Source organism: Carassius auratus, chromosome 8, assembly GCF_003368295.1.
Source record: "Carassius auratus strain Wakin chromosome 8, ASM336829v1, whole genome shotgun sequence".
NCBI lineage: Eukaryota > Metazoa > Chordata > Actinopteri > Cypriniformes > Cyprinidae > Carassius > Carassius auratus.
In genome coordinates, this window is record NC_039250.1 from 30,446,068 (window position 1) to 30,473,682 (window position 27,615).

At 42.6% G+C, this 27,615-nt stretch overlaps 1 protein-coding gene across 4 annotated transcripts in view; it reads left to right on the plus strand.

The window, feature by feature from the left end:
• LOC113107897 (FYVE, RhoGEF and PH domain-containing protein 3-like) overlaps positions 1-24,859 on the plus strand; it is a 42,116-nt gene extending 17,257 nt beyond the window's left edge. For all 4 annotated transcript variants that reach the window (XM_026270721.1, XM_026270722.1, XM_026270723.1 and 1 more), the window contains exons 5-19: positions 10,354-10,434; positions 12,425-12,561; positions 12,716-12,872; positions 12,974-13,112; positions 16,174-16,232; positions 16,456-16,602; positions 17,510-17,602; positions 17,690-17,769; positions 17,958-17,988; positions 18,772-18,873; positions 19,127-19,180; positions 19,380-19,481; positions 19,577-19,705; positions 23,075-23,195; positions 23,470-24,859. In XM_026270721.1, the coding sequence (XP_026126506.1) occupies positions 10,354-10,434; positions 12,425-12,561; positions 12,716-12,872; positions 12,974-13,112; positions 16,174-16,232; positions 16,456-16,602; positions 17,510-17,602; positions 17,690-17,769; positions 17,958-17,988; positions 18,772-18,873; positions 19,127-19,180; positions 19,380-19,481; positions 19,577-19,705; positions 23,075-23,155 (1,392 nt within the window). In that variant the 3' untranslated portion in view covers positions 23,156-23,195; positions 23,470-24,859. The remainder of the gene's footprint in view (positions 1-10,353; positions 10,435-12,424; positions 12,562-12,715; positions 12,873-12,973; positions 13,113-16,173; positions 16,233-16,455; positions 16,603-17,509; positions 17,603-17,689; positions 17,770-17,957; positions 17,989-18,771; positions 18,874-19,126; positions 19,181-19,379; positions 19,482-19,576; positions 19,706-23,074; positions 23,196-23,469) is intronic.
• Positions 24,860-27,615: the final 2,756 nt, after the last annotated feature.

Genomic DNA, 27,615 nt, shown 5'->3' on the forward strand with positions numbered 1-27,615 from the left:
TTGACTGCAGTAGTTTTAATGGTCAGAAGTTGAGGGTTTGTTAAGGATATCATTCGTTTTCTGATCTTCTGTTGTGATCCTCGCTCACACCGAGTTTAGCGTTAGCATCATAGACCTAGCGTGGAGGACCAAACCAAGCCTGTCCATTTGCTCAGTCAAACTTTTCAATTCATTTAGTATTTCTGTAGTAAACGTACAGATTGAAGTGGTTTGACTATGATTGCCCAGAGCAGCAGCAGTGAGCCGTGAGGAACATATATTCACTGCGCCAGCGAGAAACAGTGACCAGAATGACCTATCAACATGTTTGATCACAACGTAGATTCAGCAGATCAACAAGTGAATTACCCTCTGCTTTAAAACACATCTGTAAGACATGATTCAAGTGAAGCGCACTAAAGTAGACCGATTAAGCCGTTTATATTCTGAGATCTATTTCTGTGAGCACTGAATTATATTTGGATAGAGCTGGTTTTCTCGCTGGGTTTCTCTGAACGTGTCCTGAAGCACAGTGTGAAGATCTCGTGCGTCACTGATGTGTCACAGACCCGAGGAAGTCAACATTTTAAGAAGCATGTGCTGCGTTTGTGTTTCGTGGAGGTTGCTCTTTGTGAGCGTGTTGTTTTGCTGCTCTGTGTGTGTGTGTGTGTGTGCAAGTGTGTGTGTGTGTGTGTGTGTGTGTGTGTCTGTGTGTGTGTGTGTGTGTGTGTGTGTCTGTATGTGTGTGTGTGTGTGTGTGTGTGTGTGTGTGTGTGTGTGCCTGCTATTTATGACGTTATGGGGACCAAATATGCTGCAAGGATAGTAATACCAGTAAATTTTGACCTTGTGGGACACTTTTTTTAGGTCCCTGTTAGAAAACAAGTTTATAAATGAGACCGAATGGAGAGTATTGAAAATCTGAAATAGCCCAGAGTTCTCTTTCATCATCTCGTGTTCGAGATCCACCTATGGGAAGGGCATCCGTACCTGACCTCTGCAGAAGCATCCAATTGCACCAAGTCTGGCTAGACAGACAGAAGCGCGCAGCCAATGCCAGGTAAGGGCCCGCCCCCTTACCTAGGGGTATAATAATGGCTGCAGCGCTGCTATTCTCCAGTTGACATTCGCTTCTCGCGATCTCTGCATTGACACAGTTCGGTTGGATTACGATGCTCACCTTCGTGTCTTCAGGAGGACATATCAATTGATCAGCCTCCGCCAGACGTGACTGTCGTCTTCTCAGCTTTTCTGCTGTGTTCTGCATTCAGGGCCGCCGCGCTCTCGTCGTTTTCACCTGCTCCCACGGCTGCCCGCCACGGATTTTTCCGATTTCTTCTCCGGTATGTCGCTTTCTATACATAACGCTTCTCCGGGGAATAGCCTATCACGGGCCTGCCCGGCCGCGTGTGGAGCACTCATCGCTGCCAAGGACCTTCACCCGTTCTGCGTGGTTTGCTTGGGCCTTAAACACGCTCAAGAAGCCTTGGAGAACGCGGAAAATTGCAGTCATTGCCTTATGCTGCCCAAAAATGTTTTACGACGCCGTCTTAAGGTTGCAGCGACCCAGTGCTCCGAGCTCGGTTTTACTGACTCAGATCTGGGAAACGGTGACGACGACGCGCTACCGGGGGACTCCCGGGGCGCCTCCTCACTTGTTTGGGCTGACCAGCCCAATCCCGCATTCCCCGAAGAGGACATCTTCGCGGGCAACCTCATGCTCGCCGACGAACCGGCCGGTTCCGGCGATGAGGATGATGCAACCCTTCTCGGGGTCTCAGAGGACGAGGATGCCATCCCGCCCTCCGGCGTTCCCCAGGCTAGCGGCCACGCAGCCCTGCCTCAGTCCATCCTCCTGGAAGTGTGTGAGCGAGCGGCCGCTCGCCTCAACATTGAGTGGCCGGCTCCACAGAGCGCCACCGACCAGGAGAGGGATATTTACGACGGAAAAGTGTTGGGATCTCCTCCCGGTCCGGGGAAACAACTCTTCCCCGTCCTTCCAGCGTGCGCTAAGCATATGAGGCACAACTGGAGCGAACCGCTCGACTTCAAACACGGCCTTTCGGGCCTTGAAGTAAAGGATATGGCAGCTCATGGTATGGGCGACCCCCCCGCTATCGAGCCTTCCATCGCCAGGCACCTTAACCCCGCTCAGGGTGGGCTGCTCGCTCCCCCTAAGCCGGTCTTGCCCAACAAGCTGGACCGTTTTTCTGCCTCAGTTCACCAGGCCGCATACAAGTCCTCGGCCTTGGCAGTCAGGGCCCTGAACGTCTCGTCTCTCCTCTCCGCTTACCAGGCGGAGATTTTGGACGAATTAGGGCAACAGCTAAAAAAGCGAACTCCTTCTCTACACTTGTGGAAGGAGATCCTCACGGTGAACGACCTCGTCCTTCGTAATGCTCGCCAGGCCGTCCAAGCCTGCGGGCGCTCTATGGCGCTTTCTGTGGTGGGAGAGCGCGCGCTCTGGCTTAACCTGTCAGGCCTTCCTGACAGTGAGAAGCGGCGCATCGCGGGCGCGTCGATGGAGCCCGATCGGGCTCTGTTCGGCCCCGCCGTCGCATTGATGCAACAACGGTGTGACGACAAAAAGAAGGAGGACGAGACATTCAAGTTATGTCTTCCTAAGGGGAAAAATCGACTCCGGCCGCGGCTGGAGGACCATCTAACCCTAACCCCATCGACTCGAAACGTAAGCGGCCTGCCTGATGTTCGATTGATGGAGGCATCGAGTCCGCGTTCATGGGCCACGAGCCCTTCGGACTCTCTCCCTGTCCCAGGACCCCCGTTCAAAAGACGCAGGGTCTCCCGCGGATGGATCGATTCCTCTTCGTTCGAGGCTGCCCAGCCCATGTGTTTAATGAACGGTGTGTGTTCCCCCCTCACGTTCAGGGGGTCTGTTGTGAGGAAAAGTGCAAAAGCAGTGTCACCACACCGCATACACTCTGTTCCCCTCACCCAACCAATAAAGGCTTCGGCCCCAGTGTTTCCCCAACACAAAACACACAGAAAAACAAAAAACACATTAAAACAAACGAATCAAATGAATTCGTTATGGAGAGAGGATCTCTCTCCGCAGAGAGAGGAAATCTGTCTGAACCCCTGCATGTTGCCCCTGGTGTGTCCACTAGATGGCGCCATTGCATCACAAATAAACCAGCTGGGCTTACACAGCCCCGCTGCAGCTCGGGTGGGAACACTTTCAAATCACGAATGGGCTTGGCGAACTGTTTCGGCTCCCGAGTGGGTGATGCGTACTATAATGCAGGGATACAGACTGCAGTTTTCAATGAAACCCCCGCATTTCAACGGCGTTCTCTCTTCACACACAGAAGAGAACGCCTCACACATTCTGAAAGAGGAAATATCCTCCCTCCTAAACAAGGGAGCGATTCAGATGGTGCCCCCCACTCTGATGAATCAGGGATTTTATTCTCGTTATTTCCTGGTCCCAAAAAAGGACGGCGCTCTCCGCCCTATTCTGGACCTTCGTGTGTTAAACAAACATTTGAGGAAATACAATTTCAGAATGCTGACTCATGGCTCGCTCGCCCGTGCCATAAAACAGAACGACTGGTTCACATCGGTCGACCTGAAAGATGCTTTCTTCCATATAAGCATTTATCCGCCACACAGGAAGTTTCTTCGTTTCGCCTACCAAGGCACATGTTACGAATTCACAGTTCTGCCGTTTGGGCTCAGTCTAAGCCCCCGGTGTTTCTGTCTGTGTGCGGAGGCGGGTTTAGCACCCATGAGAATGTCAGGTCTGAGGATTCTGACATACATAGACGATTGGCTAATCATAGCCGAATCGAAAGAGAAAGTGTTGCAGGACACCTGCCGTGTGCTCACGCACATCACATCTCTCGGGTTCAGAGTGAATGTGGGCAAGAGCAATTTTACACCCAGTCAGAATGTCATTTTCCTGGGTTTGGAGTTGAACTCAGTCTCCATGCGAGTGCGTCTCTCTCAAGAGCGCGTTCTCTCTCTAATGAACTGTCTGTCGCAGTTCAGAGAGGGGGCGAAAGTACAATATCGCACATGCCTCAGGCTGCAGGGTCTTATGGCTTCATCAATCCAGGTTGTACCGCTGGGACTCCTGAGAATGAGAGCGTTCATGAAATGGGTTTTGTTACTACATTTCAGCCCGACGCGCGATCTTTGCCGCTCTGTAATAGTGACGCGCGCCTGCTCGGCAGCCTTGCGCCACTGGAAGAGCGCAGACTTTTACGCACATGGAACCCCTCTGGGGACAGTTATGATGCGGAAAGTTGTGACGACAGATGCGTCCTTAACAGGCTGGGGCGCCACCCAGGAGGGCAGAACGGTGAACGGTCTGTGGCCGAGCAGACTACGTTCAGCGCACATAAATTATTTAGAGCTTATGGCCGTATGGAAAGCTCTGAATTATTTTCTGCCTCGCCTGCAGGGACATCATGTGCTCGTACGCTGCGACAATACCACGACAGTGGCTTATATCAACCGTCAGGGCGGCGTGCGCTCGTCGAAACTTCACGCTCTAGCTTACAAGCTTCTAGTGTGGAGCGCACAGGTTTTCCTGTCGTTACGCGCGACTCATGTTCCCGGCCTTCTAAACAGAGGCGCGGATCTTCTATCAAGGGGAAACCCAATCTACGGAGATTGGCGCCTTCACCCGCAGATAGTGGATATGTTATGGATGAGATTTGGACAGGCAACCGTAGATCTATTCGCCTCGCGCGAAAACTACCATTGTCCTATGTTCTTCTCGCTAAAGGACGTGGACGCACCCCTCGGGGTAGATGCACTGGCCCACCCGTGGCCCAGAGTGCTGCTGTATGCCTTTCCTCCCCTGTGCCTGATAATTCCTACACTGGCCAGGGTGAGAGAGCAGGGCCTGTCTCTCATTCTGATAGCACCCAGGTGGCCCAAAGCACCATGGCTGGCGGAGATAATCCCTCTGTTATATGCCGAGCCGTGGCGCCTCCCCCCCCGCACAGATCTTTTGTCCCAAGCGAACGGGGAGATTTATCACCCACACCCGGACAGGGTGGCTCTTTGGGCGTGGCCCGTGAGAGGACGAACCTAAGCGCACTGGGGCTTTCGCCGTGTGTGATTGCTACTATACAGAATGCCAGGGCCGTGTCTATGCGATTCTTGTATGGCAGTAAGTGGCAAGTGTTCGAAGGGTGGTTTGATGGGCGTGGTCTCACATCTTATCAGTGCTCAGTTCCTGATATTTTGTGTTTCCTCCAAGACCTCTTGGAAAAAAGGCAGGTCTTTTTCCACAATTAAGGTCTACTTGGCTGCGATTTCGGCCTTTCATGTGGGCTTTGAGGGCTCAACAGTCGGGCAACATCATCTAATCCGCAGATTTATGAAGGGTGCCTGAGTGGGACTTCTCCATGGTGTTGGAGGCTCTGTCTCAGTATCCTTTTAAACCTCTTGGAAGTATTTCCCTTAAGCTGCTGTCCTTCAAGACAGCTTTGCTCTTGGCCTTGGCATCAGCCAAACGTGTCAGTGAGCTACATGCACTTTCGGTTCATCCCTTGTGCACTAAATTTTCTCTTAGTGGAGATATGGTTTCCCTTAAGCCTAATCCGGCCTTCATGCCGAAGTGCTTCCCTGCGTTCACTTCAGAGGTGTTGGAGCTGTCCGCTTTTGACCCTTCACCTTTTTCCTCCCCGGAGGATGAGAGGCTAAATGCTCTGTGTCCCGTCCGTGCTTAACGGACATATATGAACAGGACTAGTGCTTTCCGGAAGAGCGACCAGCTCTTTATTTCATGGGCATCCACTCATGGAGGGAATCCTATTTCTAAGCAACGCCTCTCACATTGGCTTGTGAATGCTATAACTTTGGCTTATGAATCAAAGGGAATGCAGCCACCAGGGAGCGTCACTAAAGGACATCTGCTCCGCTGCCATTTGGTCTTCTCCTTATACCTTTGTGCGTTATTACTGGCTGGTTGTCACCAGCATCTCGGTAGCACATTCGGTTTTAGGGGTGTGGTCCTCTTAGCCCTTCCCTGCAACCCCGCTGGAAGAGGTGAAGAAGGAGTGAATGGGCCGGCTGGCCATGCACATCCCTGTCACTAGCATGTTTTTACATTCCTTTTCTGGGTGTATTTATATGCACATTGGTTATCATGTGTGTGATGCTAACATTTTTTCATGTGCTGCATATGCACAGCAGTCACGACTGTGCATCAGTATTGCAGGTTCATGAGTATGGGACGTGTCAGGCACCGCCTCTCTGGGGCGACCGTCCTTCTCTGGCTTTCAGAACCTCACTGTGAGTGTATTGGGCAATCGGGGAGCTGTCCATGTCTCTCCCATAGGTGGATCTCGAACACGAGATGATGAAAGAGAACAATAGGTTACTGTCGTAACCCCGGTTCTCTGAAACATCGAGTGGAGAGATCCACCAGCGTTGCCCCGCTTGCCACACGAGAAGCGAATATACTTACTGGAGAATAGCAGCGCTGCAGCCATTATTATACCCCTAGGTAAGGGGGCGGGCCCTTACCTGGCATTGGCTGCGCGCTTCTGTCTGTCTAGCCAGACTTGGTGCAATTGGATGCTTCTGCAGAGGTCAGGTACGGATGCCCTTCCCATAGGTGGATCTCTCCACTCGATGTTTCAGAGAACCGGGGTTACGACAGTAACCTATTGTTTCCTGTGAGGGCTAGGTTTAGATGTAGGCCCACAGAATATACAGCAAACATTACACATTACACCTGTGTGTGTGTGTGTGTGTGTGTGTGTGTGTGTGTGTGTGTGTGAGAGTGTGTGTGTGTGAGTGTGTGTCTGTGTGTGTGTGTGTGTGTGTGTGTGTGTGTGTGTGTGTGTGTGTGTGTGAGAGTGTGTGTGCGTGTGTGTGTGTCTGTGTGTGTGTGTGTGTGTGTGTGTGTGTGTGTGTGTGTGTGTGTGTGTGTGTGTGAGAGTGACACACCACACTATTTGATCTGGATTCTTCTAGTAAAGACTAGAACAGAATGTTTCTATAACACAGGAGTAACAGTAGTCTGTAACTGTGGTTCTTCATTTGCCTACATAATTCTCTCCACACAGTCTTTGCTCCTTTCTAAATGACTTAAGTTAAATGACTCTTGACAGTTTTGACACAGTCTTATTTCACTATGCTCAATTACATGAAATTGTCAAATGAAAGTTTACTCAATTGTTCAGTGTTGAACATGACATGGGCAGTGTCTCTGTAGTTCCCAGCATGCTTTGCCAGCGGCCTGGAAAGTGTTTAATGTTTGGGTGTGTTGTAGATTTAGAAGAGTTTCTGTGGTTTGTAGTGTTCTGGTTAGCATTGTGCAGATGCTTGTGCATTGTGCTCCGGCTGTGAAACCAGTCTCAGTTTACTAGCCAAGAAGAAGAAGAAGAAGAAATCTATAACACGCTCTCTGACATTAGTCTTTTCCTTTATTCATTTATTATTGATTTAACCCTCTTGTTGAGCCACATGCAGATTTTTAACTGACTGAACAGTTCATTTCTGCATGATATTGTGTGACTTGACATGACTTCACACACACACACACACGCACGCACACACACACACAATTAAGAGTTAAAAACTACAAATGTAATGAAAGTATATGTTGAGATAATTGTGAGGCTCTTGCGTGTGTTCTTCTCATGAATAATTAGTGAATCTGAATATAATGAACAGAGTAATCACGGCTGACAGTGAGACTAACAGAAGAAACCAGACTGTGTCTCTTCTTACCCAACTGTGTAATGAGAACAAGGATCTGATCAAAGATGGGTAACCTCCCAAACCAAAGGAGACCGCTGTTTAAAAGATCTTCATCTTCATCATCATCATCATCAGACGTTTCTGTTCAGAGTTATTTTAGGAGAGCACTCCTCTTCATGCTCCGAACCTTTCACAGATTCACCAGATTCAACACTTTGTGACACACTCTTAGAGCACAATGTAGGAGTAAAAACACCCGTTATTGGTCAGATTCTCTCCTCAGTCTGAGCTGCTTTGAGTCTGAAGATGTGATGTATATACAGGCCCAGACCTGCAGAGTTCAGCTGATGGACAGACACTGCCCGAGTGTGTGTGTGTGTGTGTGTGTGTCAGTAAGGTGTGACAGGAACAGAGCTTTGTCTGTAACACAAGCACACACACATTCACCAAACACACACGCCCTGATACCACGGTACACACCACTAACCTCTTCACACACAGCTCCGGTCTGTCCTGTGTGTCCTGGTGTGAGCAACAGGAGAGGTGTGTGTGTGTGCGTGTTTAATGGCATGCTGTCACACAGGATGTGGGAAGTGTGTGTGTGTGTGTGTGTGTGTGTGAGATAGATGCGTCTATCATGGCGGCCTGACATTAACACAAGCTAAATGAACTGAGGAGAAGAACAAGATGAGAAACATGACCGTTAGATTTCTTTAAACCTATTGACCCCATTTCCACATTTATTTATGACTGAACTTTAATTTGGTCTGATGCTTGAATATCACAGAAACATTACATCACACAATCAGAAGAGCATTTATGATGATTCTCACTATCCAGAGCTCATTTATATCATGCATATTTGTTTTCAATAGAAGCCCGAGTTAAAGGTAGTAATATTTACAGCTGTATTATTTGCTGCATGTCCTTAAACCACAGAATGAGAAAAGAATGATAATAACAGCCTTTATTTTGTTCATGCACCGTGCATGTTTTTCTCTGTTTTGGAAATAAAATATGACCAGGACAGATTAGTTAATACATTTACCATAAAAATGTCAAAAGCACTGTGTGAAAATCACACTTTCCTCAATCCGTCAATGTGAAATCGATGAATTTACACATTTATTGAGATGACCACACATCCGTTTCAGCTCAATATCATTATTAATAATGTTTTCAACCACTCATAAAGCACTTTTGAATGAATCACCAGCAGCACTTTAAATGCATTCTTCTGATTTCTGCTTGGTGTATTTGCTCCATAAACGTCCATCTTCATTACTGGAGACACCAGAGCATGTGTTTGGTTTGCTCAAATAACAGCCAATGCTTTTCATTGCAGGAGTGTGTGTGTGTGTGTGTGTCAGTGGAGACGGTGGATGCTGTCGTGTTTTCAGGTGTATCTGCATGGTGTGTGTGTGTGTGTGTGTGTGTGTGTATAATGTCATGGGTATGACACAGGTATTACAAGGAGAGGGTGACTTATGAGCACATAACCCATGTCCCCATGTTTCAAAACACTTATAAATCATACAGAATGAGTTTTTTTGAGAAAGTAAAAATGCACAAAGTTTCCTGTGAGGGTTAGGGTTAGGTGAAGGGTGATAGAATATACAGTTTGTACAGTATAAAAACCATTACGCCTCTGTGTGTGTGTGTGTGTGTGTGTGTGTGTGTGCACTGACACAGCAGAATCATTTTAATAAGACGTACTGTCACACTGATGGACAGCATTGGGCAGCAGCTAGTTACTAGTACTAGAGTAATAATATACATTTTTGCAGTAACTAATTACCAACAAGATTACAGTAATAATAGACGATGACCATAACAAAAAGTGCAAAGTAACACGCAGAAAAAAATTACACAAGACTTGTATGGAGATTTTTCCTATTCTTTGTAAATGAAGGGTGCACACGCTATTGCTGATAAACACAATCACTACTTGGGAATCATATTTTCACAGGGACATTCACCAAAAATGAAAAATCTTCCATTCAGTGAATAGAAATCTCTCTGTCAGCAGAAACGAAGCTCTGAACACTGATGCTCGTCCACCGCATCCCTCTGATCCCAACAGAAATCATCTCAAAGCTTTCTGCTGAATGAAGCCGTTCTCATGAACCTATCTGATTATAGAGATAAAATACATCATGGAATATAATCATATATGGGTATGACAGAGACATTCTGAAATCTGAATAAATGATCTCTCCATTGATGTGTGGGTTGTTAGGATGGAACAATATTTGTCTGAGATACAACTATGTGAGAATCTGGAATCTGAGGGAGCAAAAACATCTAAATATTGAGAAAATCATCTTTAAACGTGTTCAAAAGAAGTTCTAAGCAATGCATATTACTAATCAAATATTAAGTGTTGATATATTTGCAAATATCTTTTGTCATAAGAGTAATGTATAATTGTGACCCATACAGTGTATTGTGTATTTCTACAAATACACGTCTGTGCCACTGAAGACTTCTGACTGCTGCAGGGTCACGTATTAAAGTTTTTGACTCAGTAGCCCAACACTGCTGAAGGACTACATTAACTTCTCTGTGGGTGTGAGTGGTCAAACACTTGTTGATTTGAAGGAAGTTTGTCAGCAGGCGTGTGGCATTTCTAAACGTGTGTTTTTTATAGTTTGACTCTCTTCCTGTCTTGCTCTCTCTGTCTCTCAGTCACAGAAGCTGTTGAACATCGCTAAAGAGTTGCTCCAGACAGAAGAAGCGTATGTGAAGAGACTCAACCTGCTGGACCAGGTACACACACACACACACACACACACACCAGCACGGATCACTGGTCCTCCGTTTCTCCTTCATCACAGTGAAGTGAGCTGTTTTGTGTTCACACAGCTTCCTGTTTCTGACACTTCCTCTAGTGTATTTCCTCTACAATCACTGATTTCTGATCTTGTGTCAAACTGATTCAGACCACACTGTCAGGTGTCTTCATAAAACATAGCGTTACAGAATCATTAAACACGTGCTGAGAAACTCCGCTTTTTAACTGGACTCTGTCTGAGCTGGAAATGATAGTGATGATTGATGCAGCAACGTCCTTCTCATCTAAACAAGGCCTAATGAGAGAGAATTACTTGATTTATTAATTTGATTACTAAATAAAATATAGAAGAAATCAACTGTAGTCAACCCTTCTTCCAGCTAAATGACATAAGAGCCGGTTGTTACTGCAGAATATCAGGAGGTCGATGTGAAACGCAGGGGTCTTGTATCATGTTATACCACTAATTAAATGGTTACTCGTTATATAACTCAATAATTGGACACAAAATATTGATTAGAGTGGAAATGTATCAGCTCATTACATGCAAAGCTTGCATGAAGAAAAACATTCCTAACAAACGGATTTGAGCCCAGACGAATGAACAAACTGTATGGGCATTTGAGGGAAAATGTACAGTCATGCCACTTATTATTATTAATAATCACATGGGCATGAAATATTGATTTCAGAAGAAAGCATTTCAAAATCTTACCTGTTTATTACGTATTAATCCATTCCAGTGTGTAAAACAATAGTTCTAGCAGGCAACATTACCACTGACCTGCTCTTAAAGGGATACTCCACCCCAAAATTATCATTTTGTCATTAATGACTCACCCCCGTCGTTCCAAACCTGTGAAAGCTTTGTTCGTCTTCAGAACACCATTTAAGATATTTTAGATGAAAACCCAGGAGGCTTGTGTCTGTCCCATAGACTGTCAGTAAATAACAGTGTCAAGGTCCAGAAAATAATGAAAGACATCAGCAGAATAATTATGAAGGTGTTTAAAACAGTGTTTAAAACAGTTATAATTTATTTTGTAGTTTTGTTTTCTGCATTATCTATGTGAATATTAAAATCCCCTGCAATAGCAAAACAGTCAAACTCTGAGGAAATCATTGATAACATTTCTGTGACCTCTTCAACAAAGGCTGGAGAGTATTTTGGAGGCCTGTAAATAATGATAAACAGAATGCGTGGAGCACCTTTCAGCACAATCCCTAGATATTCAAAAGACAAGTACTGACCAAATGACACTTGCTTGCATTGATAGACATCTTTAAATAGAGCAGCTACACCCCCACCTCTCCTAACAGTCCTGCAAACACTCATGTAAGTGAAGTTAGGAGGGGCTGCTTCATTTAGGATTGTTGCACTGCAGCTGTCTTCAAGCCATGTTTCATTTAGAAACATAAAATCCAGATTGTTTGAGGTTATAAAGTCATTGATTAGAAATGATTTATTTTTCAGTGAGCGAATGTTTAAAAGTGCTAATTTGATGACTTTTGGTGTCTTTACATCAATCTTAGTTTGATGCATAATAAACCGCAGATTAGATGAGTTTGCCCTTCGGTTTGAGAAGGCCGTAAACTTTCTATCACATGATAAAACTGAAATAGAGAAAGCTACAGGCACACTGGGTTCCCGCTTGTTCTGTGAACATTTGTGAATGTTGCTGCTATTATAGCTATTAAATACAGTTAAACACGGAGGTGTGTTTGTAAAAGGAGCAAACAATCCTCCAGTGACATCCCAGATGACTTTCTGTCTTCTGCAGTTTCAGAAGATGTTTCAGATCCAGATGCAAGTGATTGATGACCAAAACCACAAAGTTTTCTGAAGCGTTTGAAAAAAGACCAAAACGTTACTAAAGTTTAAACAAGTTACATAATTTGATGGTCTCTATCTTGAGCTATAGATTGCTAACAGTAACCCCTGTGTCATTGTGTGTGTGTGTCCAGGTGTTTTGTGCTCGTCTGACCGAGGCTGGCATCCCTGCTGAGGTCATCACAGGAATCTTCTCCAACATCTCCAGCATCTACCTCTTCCACCACCAGTTCTTACTGCCAGAACTACAGACACGCATCACACAGGAGTGGTGAGAACACACACACACACACTCACAGACACCGCACACACACAAACACACTCACGCACACAATCATGTGACCAATCAGAATCCAGTGTTGCAGAGAGTGATTGATGAATTAGACAGATTTCAGATGGCTGATGTGTGTGTGTGTGTGTGACAGGAGCTGTAATCCACGCATAGGGGACATCCTGCAGAAGCTGGCACCATTCCTGAAGATGTACGGCGAGTATGTGAAGAACTTCGATCGTGCCATGGAGCTGGTGAGCACCTGGACACAGCGCTCGGCTCAGTTCAAGAGCGTGGTCCAGAGCATCCAGGTCAGAGCCCTGAGATCATGTGAGGTGTGTGATGATGTCTGATGAGCCGCAGTCTGAACCTGTGTGTGTGTGTGTGTGTGTGTGTGTATGTGTGTGTGCAGAAGCAGGAGGTGTGTGGGAACCTGACGCTGCAGCATCACATGCTTGAGCCGGTGCAGCGGATCCCACGCTATGAGCTCTTACTGAAGGACTATTTGAAGAAGCTGCCCACCAAAGCCCCAGACCACAGAGACGCACAGAGTGAGCTTACACTCTTCACACACTTACACACACAGAGTGAGCTCACACTCTTCACTCTTACACACTCACAGAGTGAGCTCACACTCTTCACACACACACACACACGCACAGTGAGCTCACACTCTTCACACTCTTACACACACACAGTGAGCTCACACTCTTCACACTCTTACACATGCACAGAGTGAGCTCACACTCTTCACACTCTTAAATGCACAGAGTGAGCTCACACTCTTCACACTCTTACACACACACACAGAGTGAGCTCACACTCTTCACACTCTTACACATGCACAGAGTGAGCTCACACTCTTCACACTCTTACACACGCACAGAGTGAGCTCACACTCTTCACACTCTTACACATGCACAGAGTGAGCTCACACTCTTCACACTCTTACACATGCACAGAGTGAGCTCACACTCTTCACACTCTTAAATGCACATAGTGAGCTCTCACTCTTCACACTCTTACACACACACAGAGTGAGATTACACTCTTCACACACTTACACGCACAGAGTGAGCTCTCACTCTTCACACGCTTACACGCACAGAGTGAGCTCACACTCTTCACACTCTTACACACGCACAGAGTGAGCTCACACTCTTCACACTCTTAAATGCACAGAGTGAGCTCACACTCTTCACACTCTTACACACACAGAGTGAGCTCACATTCTTACAAGCACAGAATGAGCTCACACTCTTCACACTCTTACACACACAGAGTGAGCTCACACTCTTCACACTCTTACACACACAGTGAGCTCACATTCTTACAAGCACAGAGTGAGCTCACACTCTTCACACTCTTACACGAAGAGTGAGATTACACTCTTCACACACTTACACGCACAGAGTGAGCTCACACTCTTCACACTCTTAAATGCACAGAGTGAGCTCACACTCTTACACACACAGAGTGAGCTCACACTCTTCACACTCTTACACGCACAGAGTGAGATTACACTCTTCACACTCTTACACACACAGAGTGAGCTCACACTCTTCACACTCTTACACGCACAGAGTGAGATTACACTCTTCACACTCTTACACACACAGTGAGCTCACACTCTTCACACTCTTACACTCACAGAGTGAGCTCACATCACACTCTTCACACTCTTACACACGCACAGTGAGCTCACACTCTTCACACTCTTAAATGCACAGAGTGAGATCACACTCTACACACACTTACACACGCACAGAGTGAGCTCACACTCTTCACACACTTACAAGCACAGAGTGAGCTCACACTCTTCACACACTTACAAGCACAGAGTGAGCTCACACTCTTCACACTCTTACAAGCACAGAGTGAGCTCACACTCTTCACACTCTTACAAGCACAGAGTGAGCTCACACTCTTCACACACTTACAAGCACAGAGTGAGCTCACACTCTTCACACTCTTACACACTGACAGACTCCACTCCATGCTGTCTGATACACCGATTCACTTTGGCTCAACACAGTGGAGTCTAAAATCCTGATGATATTATTAAGAGCTAAAACTAATCATAGAAATGCAGGCACATTTTTATTGAGCTGTTTGTTTAATTTATTTAGATGTATTATTATATAATATCATAAATTAGATTTCTTCTGGAGAGCAAAGCAGTGTAATTCTATTATTGATTTATCAGGGGACTTAAATAAATGAACACATAATTGAAATATGATTTAAAAACATAATAGAATGTTGCAATTAATACATAGGACGATAAAATTGTAAATATAACTAGGACTGCGATGTGGTAAGTTATTAAAGTGAAATGAAAAGGAAGATGAAATGCCATGTAAGATTTTAGATACACCGTCTGGTGCCTTAAAATTAAAAACTTTTGTGACAAAATCAGTATATAATGAAATGTTCCAAACATAATGAACATTTATTTCTGTGATGCTCCGCTGTATTTTCAGCATCATTCCTCCAGTCTTCAGTGTCACATGATCTTCAGAAATCAGAATAATATGATGATTTACTGCTCAAGAAACATTCCTGATTATTATCAGTGTTGAACACAGTTGTGCTGCTCAATATTTTTGAGGAAACTGTGACACATTTTATTTTTCAGGATTCACAGATGAATAGAAAGTTCCAAAAAGCAGCATTCAATTGAAATAGAACTGTTTTGTAACATTATAAATGACTTCAATGTCACTTTTGATCAAGTTAATGTATCATTGATGAATGAAAGTGTCACTGAGCCCAAACTTCAGGGTGGTAGTGTAGCAGAAGTGATGTTCTCGATGGCTCATTATCTGAAGTGAAGGAGCAGTAATGATGGGCTCCCTGCGTCTCATCTTTATCAGATGTCATACTGACACACTCGAGCTCATTATAATCATTATAACCATTACTAAGCTCATTATAATCCTACTGAGGCTGCTGGCTGAGTCTGGACACGTGTGCTGTTCTTTAAAGGAGTGACATTTCACATTGTTTTTTAGTTAATAAAAAATTTATATGTTCCACTGTCAAATGACTTATATGTGACCCTGGAGCACAAGTCCAGTCATAAGGGTCCATTTGTTTGAAATTGAGATTTATGCATCATCTGAAAGCTGAATAAATCATCTCTCCATTGATGTCTGGTTGGTTAGGAGAGAGAAATCTAAATATTGAGAAAATCATCTTTAAAGTTGTTCAAATTAATTCTTAGCAATGCATATTACTAATCAAAAAGTAAGTGTTAATTTATTTACGTTAGGAAATTTACAAAATATCTTCATGAACATGATCTTTACTTAATATCCTAATGATTTTTGGCATAAAAGAACAATCTATAATTTTGACCCATACAATGTATTTTTGGATATTGCTCCAAATATACCCAGAGTCTCAAGACTGCTTTTGTGCTCCAGAGTCACATACTGTATGTGCTTAAATAAACCTATTGATTGCAACATCCTATGAAAAGTAATAATGACTTTATATATTTAGCCTGTTATTGCCAGTGTATCTCCAGTATTTGTGTGTGTTGTCGTGCAGCAGAAGTGTGTGTTGTTTAATGATGGTGTGTTTATTATGTGTGTGTGTGTCTGTCAGATGCTCTGGAGCTGATCTCCACCGCAGCAAACCACTCCAACGCTGCCATCAGGAAAATGGTTAGAGCCGTATTCATCTGTTCCTCAGCTCTTCCGCCTGTCTCAGACAGGATGTGCTGTTTCCATTTCCTGTGTGTGCGAGTGAAAGGCTGTCCTGGGTGAAAGCGCTTCTTTATCACTCTCACTTCTCCATCTGCCTCTTTATAATGCTGCCATGCGGCCGCTCACAGTTGTTTCTCTTCATCGAACCTGTGTGTGTGTGTGTGTGTGTGTGTGTGTGCAGGAGAAGATGCACAAGCTGTTGGAGGTGTATGAGAAGTTGGGTGGAGAGGAGGACATCGTTAATCCAGCTAATGAGTTCATTAAAGAAGGCCACTTCAAGAAGATGTCGGCTAAGAACGGCAGCGCACAGGACCGATATCTCTATCTGGTTAACAGTTTATCTGTTTTCTAAAGTGCAGCGAGGCTCATCATTTACTCATTTACTGTTGTTTCAAACACAGAAGGAGATGTTGAGCAGAATGTTCATGCTGCTCTTTTCCTCAACAACAACGAAAAGGCTCCTGAGGGCATAATCTGTTTTGCAAGCAAATGGGCTCTAGAATGAAAAAAGAAAGTTCTAGCTAAACTTCCTTTAATAGAGCTCCACATTTTTTAGCACGAGATGCTGCAAAAGATGCGAGCGCAGCGGTCAACACCTTACTGATTTCAGATTACATGACAGACTTTGTAGTTAGTAACAGAATCCAGTACTTTACACATTTTAGCTTATTTAACATTTATAGGCATTAAACATTACACAACGTCAAAGTTTCCCAAACTGGAGTTCATAAGGGAACTGATGGAAAGCAAATAATTTAAATAATATTAAAATAACAAATCATAATAAAAAAACTTACTGAAAAAATTACATATTTTCTGTGTTTACCTGCATGTCATGTGACCATAACCAACGTCAGATAACCGTGAACATGTAAATGTGACGCTGCATTATTAAAATATTTATTTTAAATCTTAGGGGTACTTTAAGCAGTCATCAATATTTTTTCTGCACCCTGAGAAGAAAACTGACCCTCACGACTGGTTTTGTGCTCCAGGGTCTGTGCAGTTAAAGTCAATCACATGACTCGAGAGGACTTGAATATAGATCTCGACTCATTTAGTTATGACACATTAATGCTGATCACTGTACGGAAAAGAGCAGCTGCAACCTTCTGCTAAACTTTTTACTGGAAGAAATGCAATCTTAAAGCTCCTGTTATTAGAGCTTGAGAGCAGATGAGCACACAGACGAGTACACAGGTGCTGATGACGTGTGTGTGTGTGTGTTTCTCCAGTTCAATAACATCGTGCTGTATTGTGTGCCCAAGCTGAGGCTGATGGGACAGAAGTTTAGCGTCCGAGAGCGAATCGACATCGCAGGCATGGAGGTATGACCTCAGCCGTACGTTCAGCTGCATCTTCACACTTGTGTCTTCATCTGTCTCATCGTGTGCATGTCCTCTCATTGGTTGAAGGTTCAGGAAAACACCAAGCAGAACGTCCCTCACACCTTCACCATCAGCGGCAAACAGCGCTCGCTCGAGCTGCAGGCCAGGTGATGTTTCTCATCATGTCCAACACAGATCACAACATTCACTCGGTCTCCGCTGCTGAAGCTGCATTCAGAGCCAGCCTTGTGAAGATCTTTAGCACACCTAACATTGAGAAGTATGCAGTGTTAGATGTAAAATCCTGATGTGTGAGCTCTTACCATCGGCCTGTGTTCATGTCTGTGGTTTACAGGACGGCTGAGGAGAAGGACGACTGGATAAAAGTGAGTCGTTGTCTTTGAAAAAAGTGCTGCTGAATGTACTGACTAGCTTTTAAGTTCAAGTGAAATATACTCTAATGTCATGTGATATGATGAAGTTGCAACTTAAGATCAAATAGCACACTAGTTAAAATGATAATTACTTATAATACTAAGTACTTTGCATGTGCTTTAGTACGTTAGTCAGCACATCAGATGAAGTGCACTTCATTAAAACACAACAAAAGAATTATCACGCCATAATGATTTTAAATGTGCTTTAAAGAAAAACCTAATTGACATCATCAGGAGGTGCGCTTTTTAAAAATGTATTTAAGTGGCTTTGTCACTTAAATTACCAATTATTTTCTTAATTTGATATTATCTGCAAGCGTGTATATATATATGTATATAATTATTAACAAAAAAATGATGTAAGTTAAGTTTAGGGACACTACAAGCGCACATTCAGTACAGTGAAACACTTTTCTGAAAGGGCTTCTGGTGTCATTTTAGCACAACTGCAACTGTTTCAATTGTTATTTTTATGCAATTCTATTTCAAGTCAACATGAAAATATAATTGACTGCATCTAATGACATTAAAAAAAAAATAGTTTCTTGACTTATGTTCGTATTCATATTGTGATTCATGGAGATGTTTCAGCTTCAGACACAAAATGAAAGTTCTGTCATCATTTGCTCACCCTCATCATTTTCCCCTTTGCTCTGCGGAATACAGAAAGAGAAATGTAATCTAATTGCATATATTATCATGGAGTAGTTCATGGTTGAACTCTGTTTGCAGGTGATCCTGGCCACCATTGAGAAGCACAAGCAGAACAGCGAGACGTTCAAAGCTTTCAATGTGTCCTGCAGCCGTGATGAGGAGCAGACGCCTGACACGCCGGTAACTCATCCTTCACACGCTCAACACTGCATCCGCTCCTAACTACACCAGTCCTTATGAGTTTATGGCAATTGTGTTTGGTTTTAGAGTGAGATATGACATGGGCATGTTCACTGAGTGATCTAGTGAACAGGATCTGTTTTGATTTGATCATCACACACAAACACACAAACACACACACACACACACACACACACACACATCTCAAGTCAGGAGGCTTTGCTGTGTATTTGATTTTGTGCTTTAATGGCAGGGCCCGTTGAGCAGCGTGAACACATGTGAGACAGACGGAGCTCAGTCTGAGAGGGTGAGACACACACACACACACACACACACACAACCAGAGGTGCACAGTAACATTTACTTTTACTTTTTGAGTATCTGTATTTTGACTCAAGTAATGGAGCGGTGTACTTTGTCCACCTCTGCACACAGTGGGTCTGTATATGGGGTAGACATCACCATGTTAACCTGTGTGTGTGTGTGTGTGTGTGTTTGATCTGCAGAAGAGCTCAAAGAAGCGAGAGAAGGAGAGAGAAACATGCAAAGGCTGCAGTGAGGCCTTCCACTTCACCAAACGCAAACACCACTGCAAGAGCTGCAGCGCGGTATGTGAGTGGCACACACACACACACACACACACACACACACAGGTTTAGTATGAGATGCTGTGTGTCCTGACGCTGCTGCTGTGCGTCTGCAGGCCGTCTGTGGGAAGTGTTCGAAGGTGTCGGAGAGCAAGAACATCCGTGTGTGTAAGCTGTGTTTTGAAGTCCTGCAGGGAGCTGAAGGGACAGCAGGGGGCAGCACTGAGCCCAAGAGAAAACTCGAGGTAACAGCCTGACACTCTTTTATTATTATTTATTTTATTTTATTTTTTTGTCCTACCGGTTTACCAGCATTTAAGAACGACTTGTAGGGCTGTGTGATAAATAATTTTTTGTTCATAATAATAATAATTATTAATTATTATTACCAGTATTTATAGAGAAATTCCATAATATCCTTAATAACATTTAAAATCATTTTTAATACATGCGGCTCTACATGTCACTATGAAAATGATCTGCTCAGTTTTATCTGCTACACATACACACTGAAACTCAAAGATCTTCTCCACAAAACATCATCAAAATAATATATACAGTATATGTACAGTACACCTATATATATATATATTTACATTTACATTTAGTTACTTTGCAAACGCTTTTATCCAAAGTGACTTACAAATGAGGACAATGGAAGCAAACAAAAACAACAAAAGATTAATGATATATAAGTGCTATAACAAGTCTCAGTTAGCTTTACACAGTACACGTAGCATGGAATTTTAAATAATATAATAAATAAAAACAAAGAAAAGAGAATAGAAAAAGAATAGATCAAGCCATTGTTAGAGGCCTTTTTTAATTTTTGTTAATTGTATAATAAATCAAAAGAAAAGTGGAGTGGGTTGGCTCAGTGGGTAAGACACATGCCTTTGGTGTGAGAGACCCGGGTTCGAATCCACTGTGAGACACCAATGTGTCCCTGAGCAAGACACTAAACCCCTAGTTGCTCCAGAGGCGTGAGACCTCTGACATATATAGCAATTGTAAGTCACTTTGGATAAAAGTGTCAGCTAAATGAATAAATGTAAATGTTAGATGGTAGAGATGTGTTTTATGCTGATTCTTGAAGATGGCTAAGGACTCAGCTGAGTTGGGGAGGTCATTCCACCAGGAGGAACATTTAATTTAAAAGTCCGTAAAAGTGACTTTGTGCTTCTTTGGGATGAACAATCAAGCGACGTTCACTTGCAGAACGCAAGCTTCTAGAGGCACATAAGTCTGAAGTAATGAATGTAGGTAAATGTGTGCAGAGCCAGTGGTAGTTTTGTAGGCAAACATCAATGCCTTGAATTTTATGCGAACAGCTATTGGAAGCCAGTGCAAATTGATAAACACAGGTGTGATGTGTATTCTTTTTGGCTCATTAAAAATTAATCTTGCTGCCGCGTTCTGGATTAATTGTAAAGGTTTGATAGAATTGTCTGGAAGACCTGCCAAGAGAGCATTGCAATAGTCCAGCCACAGAACAAGAGCTTGAACAAGGAGTTGTGCAGCATGTTCCCAAAGAAAGGGCTTGGTCTTCTTGATGTTGAATAAAGCAAATCTGCAGGATCGGACAGTTTTATCAATGTGGTCTGAGAAAGTCAGCTGATCATCAATCATAACTCCAAGACTTCTAGCTGTTTTTGAAGGAGTTATGGTTGATGTGAAATAAACTGGATGGTGAAATTGTGATGGAACGATGGGTTTGCTGGAATCACAAGCAGTTCTGTCTTGGCAAGGTTGAGTTGAAGGTGATGGTCCATCATCCAGGAAGAAATGTCTGTTAGACAAGCTGAGATGCGAATAGCTACCGTCGGATCATCAGGATGGAATGAGAGGTAGAGTTGAGTGTCATCAGCATAGCAGTGGTATGAAAAGCCATGTTTCTGAATGACAGAACCTAATGATGCCATGTAGACAGAGAAGAGAAGTGGTCCTAGAACTGAGCCCTGAGGCACCCCAGTACTTAGATGTTGAGACTTGGACACCTCCCCTCTCCAAGATACTTTGAAGGACCTATCTGATAGGTAAGACTCAAACCATTGAAGTGTTGTTGCTGAGATGTCATTTGCCAGTAGCGTTGATAGGAGGATCTGGTGGTTAACCGTGTCAAAAGCAGCAGACAGATCAAGCAGGATAAGTACTGAAGATTTTGATTCTGCTCTTGCCAGTCTTAGAGCTTCAACAACTGAGAATGCAAGACCGTTTCAGTTGAATGTCCACCTCTGAATTGATTGGTTGCTGTCAAGGAGGTTGTTGTGTGTGAGAAAGGCAGAGACTTGGTTGAACACAGCTCGTTCAAGTGTTTTTGCAATGAAAGGAAGAAGGGAAACTGGTCTGTAGTTCTCTAAAAGAGATGGGTTGAGGTTGGGTTTCTTAAGTAGTGGAGTTATACGTGCCTGTCTAAATGATGAGGGAAAAACACCAGTGTGGAGGGAAGTGTTGATGATGTGAGTGAGTGCAGGTACAACTGCAGGAGAAATGGTAGAAACTATATAGAAATGCAGTGCTTGTACAATTTACATTTTTATATTTTAATTAAATTGCATTTTAGAAGTCAAGTCAAAGTTTTATTTGATATCTTGAGTTACATCTTGAGACTGCTTGAGTTAATTATTGAAATTTTATGAGTAGAAAACAGAAAACAGGATTTGGGAAAATAGAATGTGATTTAATTAAATTTTTAGAAGCTTGAGTTAATTATATTAAAGTTTTATGGGTAAAAAAATAAATAAATAAATAAACCGGACAACAGGATTTGGGGTAAATAGAATTTTGGGCAAAATAAAGTTTTTAAAATATCTTGAAGTTTATCAGACATGTGGAATGCATTTCCTTTCCCATTGTCATGTTCACACTTGTGCGTCAGTATCTGATCAGATGAGTGTGAATCACACACAGTTCTTCCTGAAGAGGGCGCTCACAGCATGATCCTCCACGGAAACACTTTGATTTCAGTCCCAGCTTTCCAGCAGTGAGGATGCTGATACTGTCACATTCTGCTGAGTATATTCTTTAATGCAGTCGAAATGAATGAGCAACAGAATGTCTGTCAGTGTCAAACACACTTCAGAAAGGAGGAGAAGGACAGAGCAAAGTGTAAACAAACTGATAGTCCATCTTAACCAGCCAGGACTGTTCCTGAATGAACAAACATTGTGGCTGTTTGATCTGTGGCTCAAGTGGTGGAGCATTGCGTTAGCAGCGCAAGGTTGTGGGTTCGCTTCCCAGGGAACACAAAAAAAGAAAGCTTGAATAAGTTGCTTTGGATAAAAGCGTCTGCTAAATGCATACATGTAAATGTGATATATAATTGTAACTTAAATATGTTTTGGTCACCAGCTAATATAATAAAAAATTTACCTTTTTCAAAATATATATGGACCTGACTGTAAGTATAGCGATAATTCCAGTTTAACTTTGTTTTAGATCGTATTCCTGTGATGGACTGACTGTTCTGTGTTTTCAGGCCACAGTATCTTGAGTTTAACATGCTTCCTCTAGAGCTCAGGGTAGTGTTCGCTATACTGCAAATGTACAACCATGCTAGTTTAGTCAGCATATCTTCAGCTGTGTGTGTGTGTGTGTGTGTGTGTGTGTTTCAGAAGCAGCTATCAGTTGCTCAGTCTTCTCAACGAACAGGAAAAGTTGAGGAGCTGGACCAGGAGCTGGGCGGCCATCACTGAAGCACAACCTCTGCTGCTTTACCAGCAAACCAGCACACAGGTCAGAGTGTGTGTGTGTGTGTGTGTGTGTGAGTCACCCGTCTCCCTGTCCTGACCTCAGAGCCCCTGTCTGCGGCCGGTGACACACGGATAATGTGCGTCTGTCTGTCTGAACATCCTTTGCTGTGCTCTTCTGTCTGTGTTTTCTGGCTAAATCTCATAAACACTGTCTTTAGGTCACATAGTAATAGCATAATCAGAATAAGAATATTTTTATAATATCACGATGAGATGTGATTGCAGAGGTTGAGTGCTGTCATTCTTGTCTCTCTCAGGTCTCTCTGGCTGTGACATGAGAAGAAGAAGGAGTCAGACGTGTTCAGATTGATTGAGGGCTGAATGGAGCTCCTGTCACATGCTGTAAAAGAGGAGCACGAGCCAATAAGATGCTTCCCCTCGCCTCTGGTCTCTACTCCTGTTACTTGAAATCACTATATCCTCAGCACTTTTTCATTCTTTCTTTTGGAGTTCGTTTTACCCTCCTTCATTGCTCTTTCGGCTGCAGCTCAGTTTGTCAATGCACTGTTGTTCTGGATGAGGATGTAGAGAATGTTACGATCAATGTGGTTTTTCATTGGTCGCCTTTCAGATGTGTAATTAGTTCAAGCATTAAGCCACTGTTCTTGTGATTCACTGTTAGTTCAAGTCACTGTCACGCACCCCTTTGTTCATTCTTTCTGATTGCAAAAGATGAAGTCCTAGAAATAATAGTAAACCGATGAGACACACTGAACTGAAGCATTTCACTCAAAACAACAGGAAGAAATAATATTTTGCATTAAATAAAGAAGCCTGTTTTAGGGCCTTTTTTGCATTCCTCTATTATTTTCATGATAATTAAGCACATTTCACCCCAAATTCAAATTTGTATTATACACAAGAAAAGTTGATCTATTTAAATGTGTAGGGTTCATACATTTTGGTCATACTTTAATTTCATATATAATTAGTCATATGTAAACAATTTCTTTAAAGGACATTATTACAATATTTATAGTAATGAGAATCCCCACTGAGAATGAATGAGAAAAACCTAATGCACACATTACTGACATTTTTCAATCTCCTTTTTCGATATATGAATAATGTCGCAATTTAAAATTATCTAAATGGTCCTAAAACGGCTTTATTTTACACAATGCAAATTTTTTCTCTGGTTTTTAGAGTGAAATATTCACCCATAATTTCACAAGACAAGTGTGTTGATAAAGTCCTCTGAAGCCTTTGGTAAGCTCGAACATTCATGGTGTGTTGCTTCCTCAAACTGTGCTGTTTTCTCCGTCTTCATGAGGATCCCCAGCTTCACTGTTTAAGGGCAGATTGCTGAGGCAGGCCACTCAATATTACACCCTTCTGTAGAACATCTGCCATTTCAGTGCTTGAGGGGAAACTGTTCGCTGTTGTGTGAATCTTAAGATAAAGGTTTGGATCAGAGGACTAAGTTTAAGAATGTTTCTTTCCTGTCTCAACAAAGGCACACTTCTCTTTGGAATGCACCAGTTTTGTGATTGCAACAGAAGATGTATTGAATGATGTGACCCTTGCATTTGCTTCCCTTTTTTATATAGTTTGAACCCTTGAAACAGAACCAGTATTATTAAAAGCATTTTATGTGTACAAAAGTTGTCTTCTAGCATATCAATGAATAAAAGAGTATCTGGTGACTGATGTTTATGAGGCTTCATTTATTCGTTCAGCTTGTTAAAAACAGATGTGTTCCAGCACTAGACACATTTCTCTTTGCAGTGACTGTTGAGAAGCAGCACACGTTCTCACTGTCCATGCTTCACCACAGAAATGGACATACAGTATTTTTTTTCTTTAGACACAAAATATTCTTGCTAATCTGAATATGTGATGATTTTAGTGGTTTCTTGTAAAAGGGTGGTACTGACTTCCTGTGAGCTTCCTGAATCTTACTCAGACATAGATGAAAGTTTCCATCACTTTTATGACAAAATAATTTACTAATGGAGCTTTAGATGCTGATTATGACACAAGCATGCTCACAAACAGACTGAAAGCTTCCACATTAAATAATTAGTAATTAGTATTGAAATAAATAGTAATGAAATAATTAGTATGTGTGTGTGTGTGTGTGTAAACGGTGTACCGATAACTGAGCAAACTGGAACTGCTCTGGGGGAAAAAATGCAACATAACGTGAAGTTCAAGCTAAGTAAATAAGCTGAGGTTTATTTAAATGTTTCAGTGTCCTGCCCACATTGACATGTTAGAAGAGCACTGGGGCCAGTTCTTCGTACGTCGCTTATTACATCCGAGATCAAGTGACACATCCAGGATGATATCATCGTGCTAATCCTGGACAGGTGTTCTGTCGATTTGTCCTACGCTGTCAGATTTTCCTACCTCCCACCAAAACAGTGGGTAGTACAATTCCACAACGAAAATTCTACTGTAAAGTTATGGTTTATTAACGTCTACACCTACCACAACCCTATGTTCTTCGAACACACCTGTTGTGTATGATTAGTATCGCTGGATTGAGTTATCTGAGATAATTGCGCGTTCATGTGTTGTCTTAAAAGGGGATGATATGCATCGATACTCGAGACCATGATCAGCAGTGCAGCTATTGGCTGGTGGCAAGACGGCAATGTAATGACGTCATATAGTTTAAAACGACACCTGACGAAAAACTTGACAAATTTCTGGACTTTTATAAGGAAACAGCCAAGCAAACAAAGCTACATAAATGTTATATTAGATACATGAAACAGATAATAGATACATGTTTTTATTTTATTATAATTTTTTTTCATGATTCCCAATTATTTAGATTCGCAATTTATAATAGTTGTGCAGTCTTTACATTTTTATTTCAATGTAGAAATTATCTATTCATTTCGTTTTATATTTGGACAGATTTGTTACGTGACAGCATTAATGAAAGTTTCTTAAGGGTCAATATCATGTTATCTGCATCTCCTGCGCTCCATCAAGCCACTCTTATAATAGCAGTCATCACTCAAAATAATGCAGGACTCTATTATCTGTATAGAGCTCGGGCGTAGACGTCATGGAATGGTGCATTGTGGGTAACGGCGGCCATTTTAGAGGCATCGCAAAGCAGGTTTGTAATAAGATAATAGCCAGTCTCCAGAAAAAGTTATAGAACGTGACAAAAAAAGTTGCCTATACCTATACGGACAAACTTAATAATGAAGCCAAACAACGCTACTTAAAAAAAAGAGGTTGTAGGCGGAATCGATCCCTATGAACACATGAAAGTTTACCAAGCCTCAGTTTCCCTGATAATTTCTCCTACCGGGTCTGTGGAGTGAGCGCTTACACCTCCGATCAATTTAAAAATGTCACTTTCACTTTTTAAAAAGTCACTGGAGGCTCACCTGCAGATCATAAATGGATCTGCAAATTAAACGTGGAGAAAACAATCTTTTTCACTAAGGAAATGTTAACATTAACCAAGCATCAGTGGTGACACACACACACACTTATCAGATTCTGCGAGCTATGAAGCTTGTCTATGCGGGTTTGTTACACTTCAGGAGTAATTACTCACCTATCATACTTGCAAAAATCCACTGTTTTCCTCCGGTAGTTCTGTAATCCGGTATAATATTGACGAACATTCACCTCAGACACAACCCACCATTCACCAAAACAAGACGCTTAACTTCCTATTTTGAAGTTCGTACCAGTTTTTTTTTTTTTTAAACAAGTTGTTCAAATTTGTTAAATACAGTCAGCACAAAAATATCAAAAAGCAAATTAAGTTCAGGATTGGGTCAAAAGAAAATGTTTAAACAAAAAATACAGACACTAAACTGACTCCCTTACTGGCCAAAAACTAGAGAAAACGTAATGTGTTTGTGTCTGAGTTTGTGTGTGTGTATGTGTGAGAGAGAGAGAGACCATACACAACATGTCTCACCATAACTATGTATTATAATATTATCGAAGGTGATGGTTTCCCTCCGTACAGTGGCGACCCAAGCCATCTGACGCCTCTTGGTGATTTCAGACACCTTGTGTTTTTTTTCCAAGTAGGAAATTGTTGAAAACTAATATGATTCACGAGGCGTTTGCCCTGTCGATCATGAAACCGATTACAGCAGTTCACAATACAGCAATACTGAACCATTTTCCAAAAAATAATCAAAATTAATGACCAAATGACCAACGTTACCTAATGCCTACTATACAGTACATCTACTTCTGTACCGCGATTCCCACAATGCATTGCGACGTGACGCAACGATCCCGACCTCTATAGCATGTGTGTAAGACTCTAATACAATTATGAAGTAATAATTTTATGACAAATAAATATTTTAGTGAGTAAAACTGGCTGTGTCTATAGTAGCATTTGTAATATCATTTTTAAATAATTTTTAATATAATTTAATAAAATAATCTTTTAAATTATTATTTTAAAT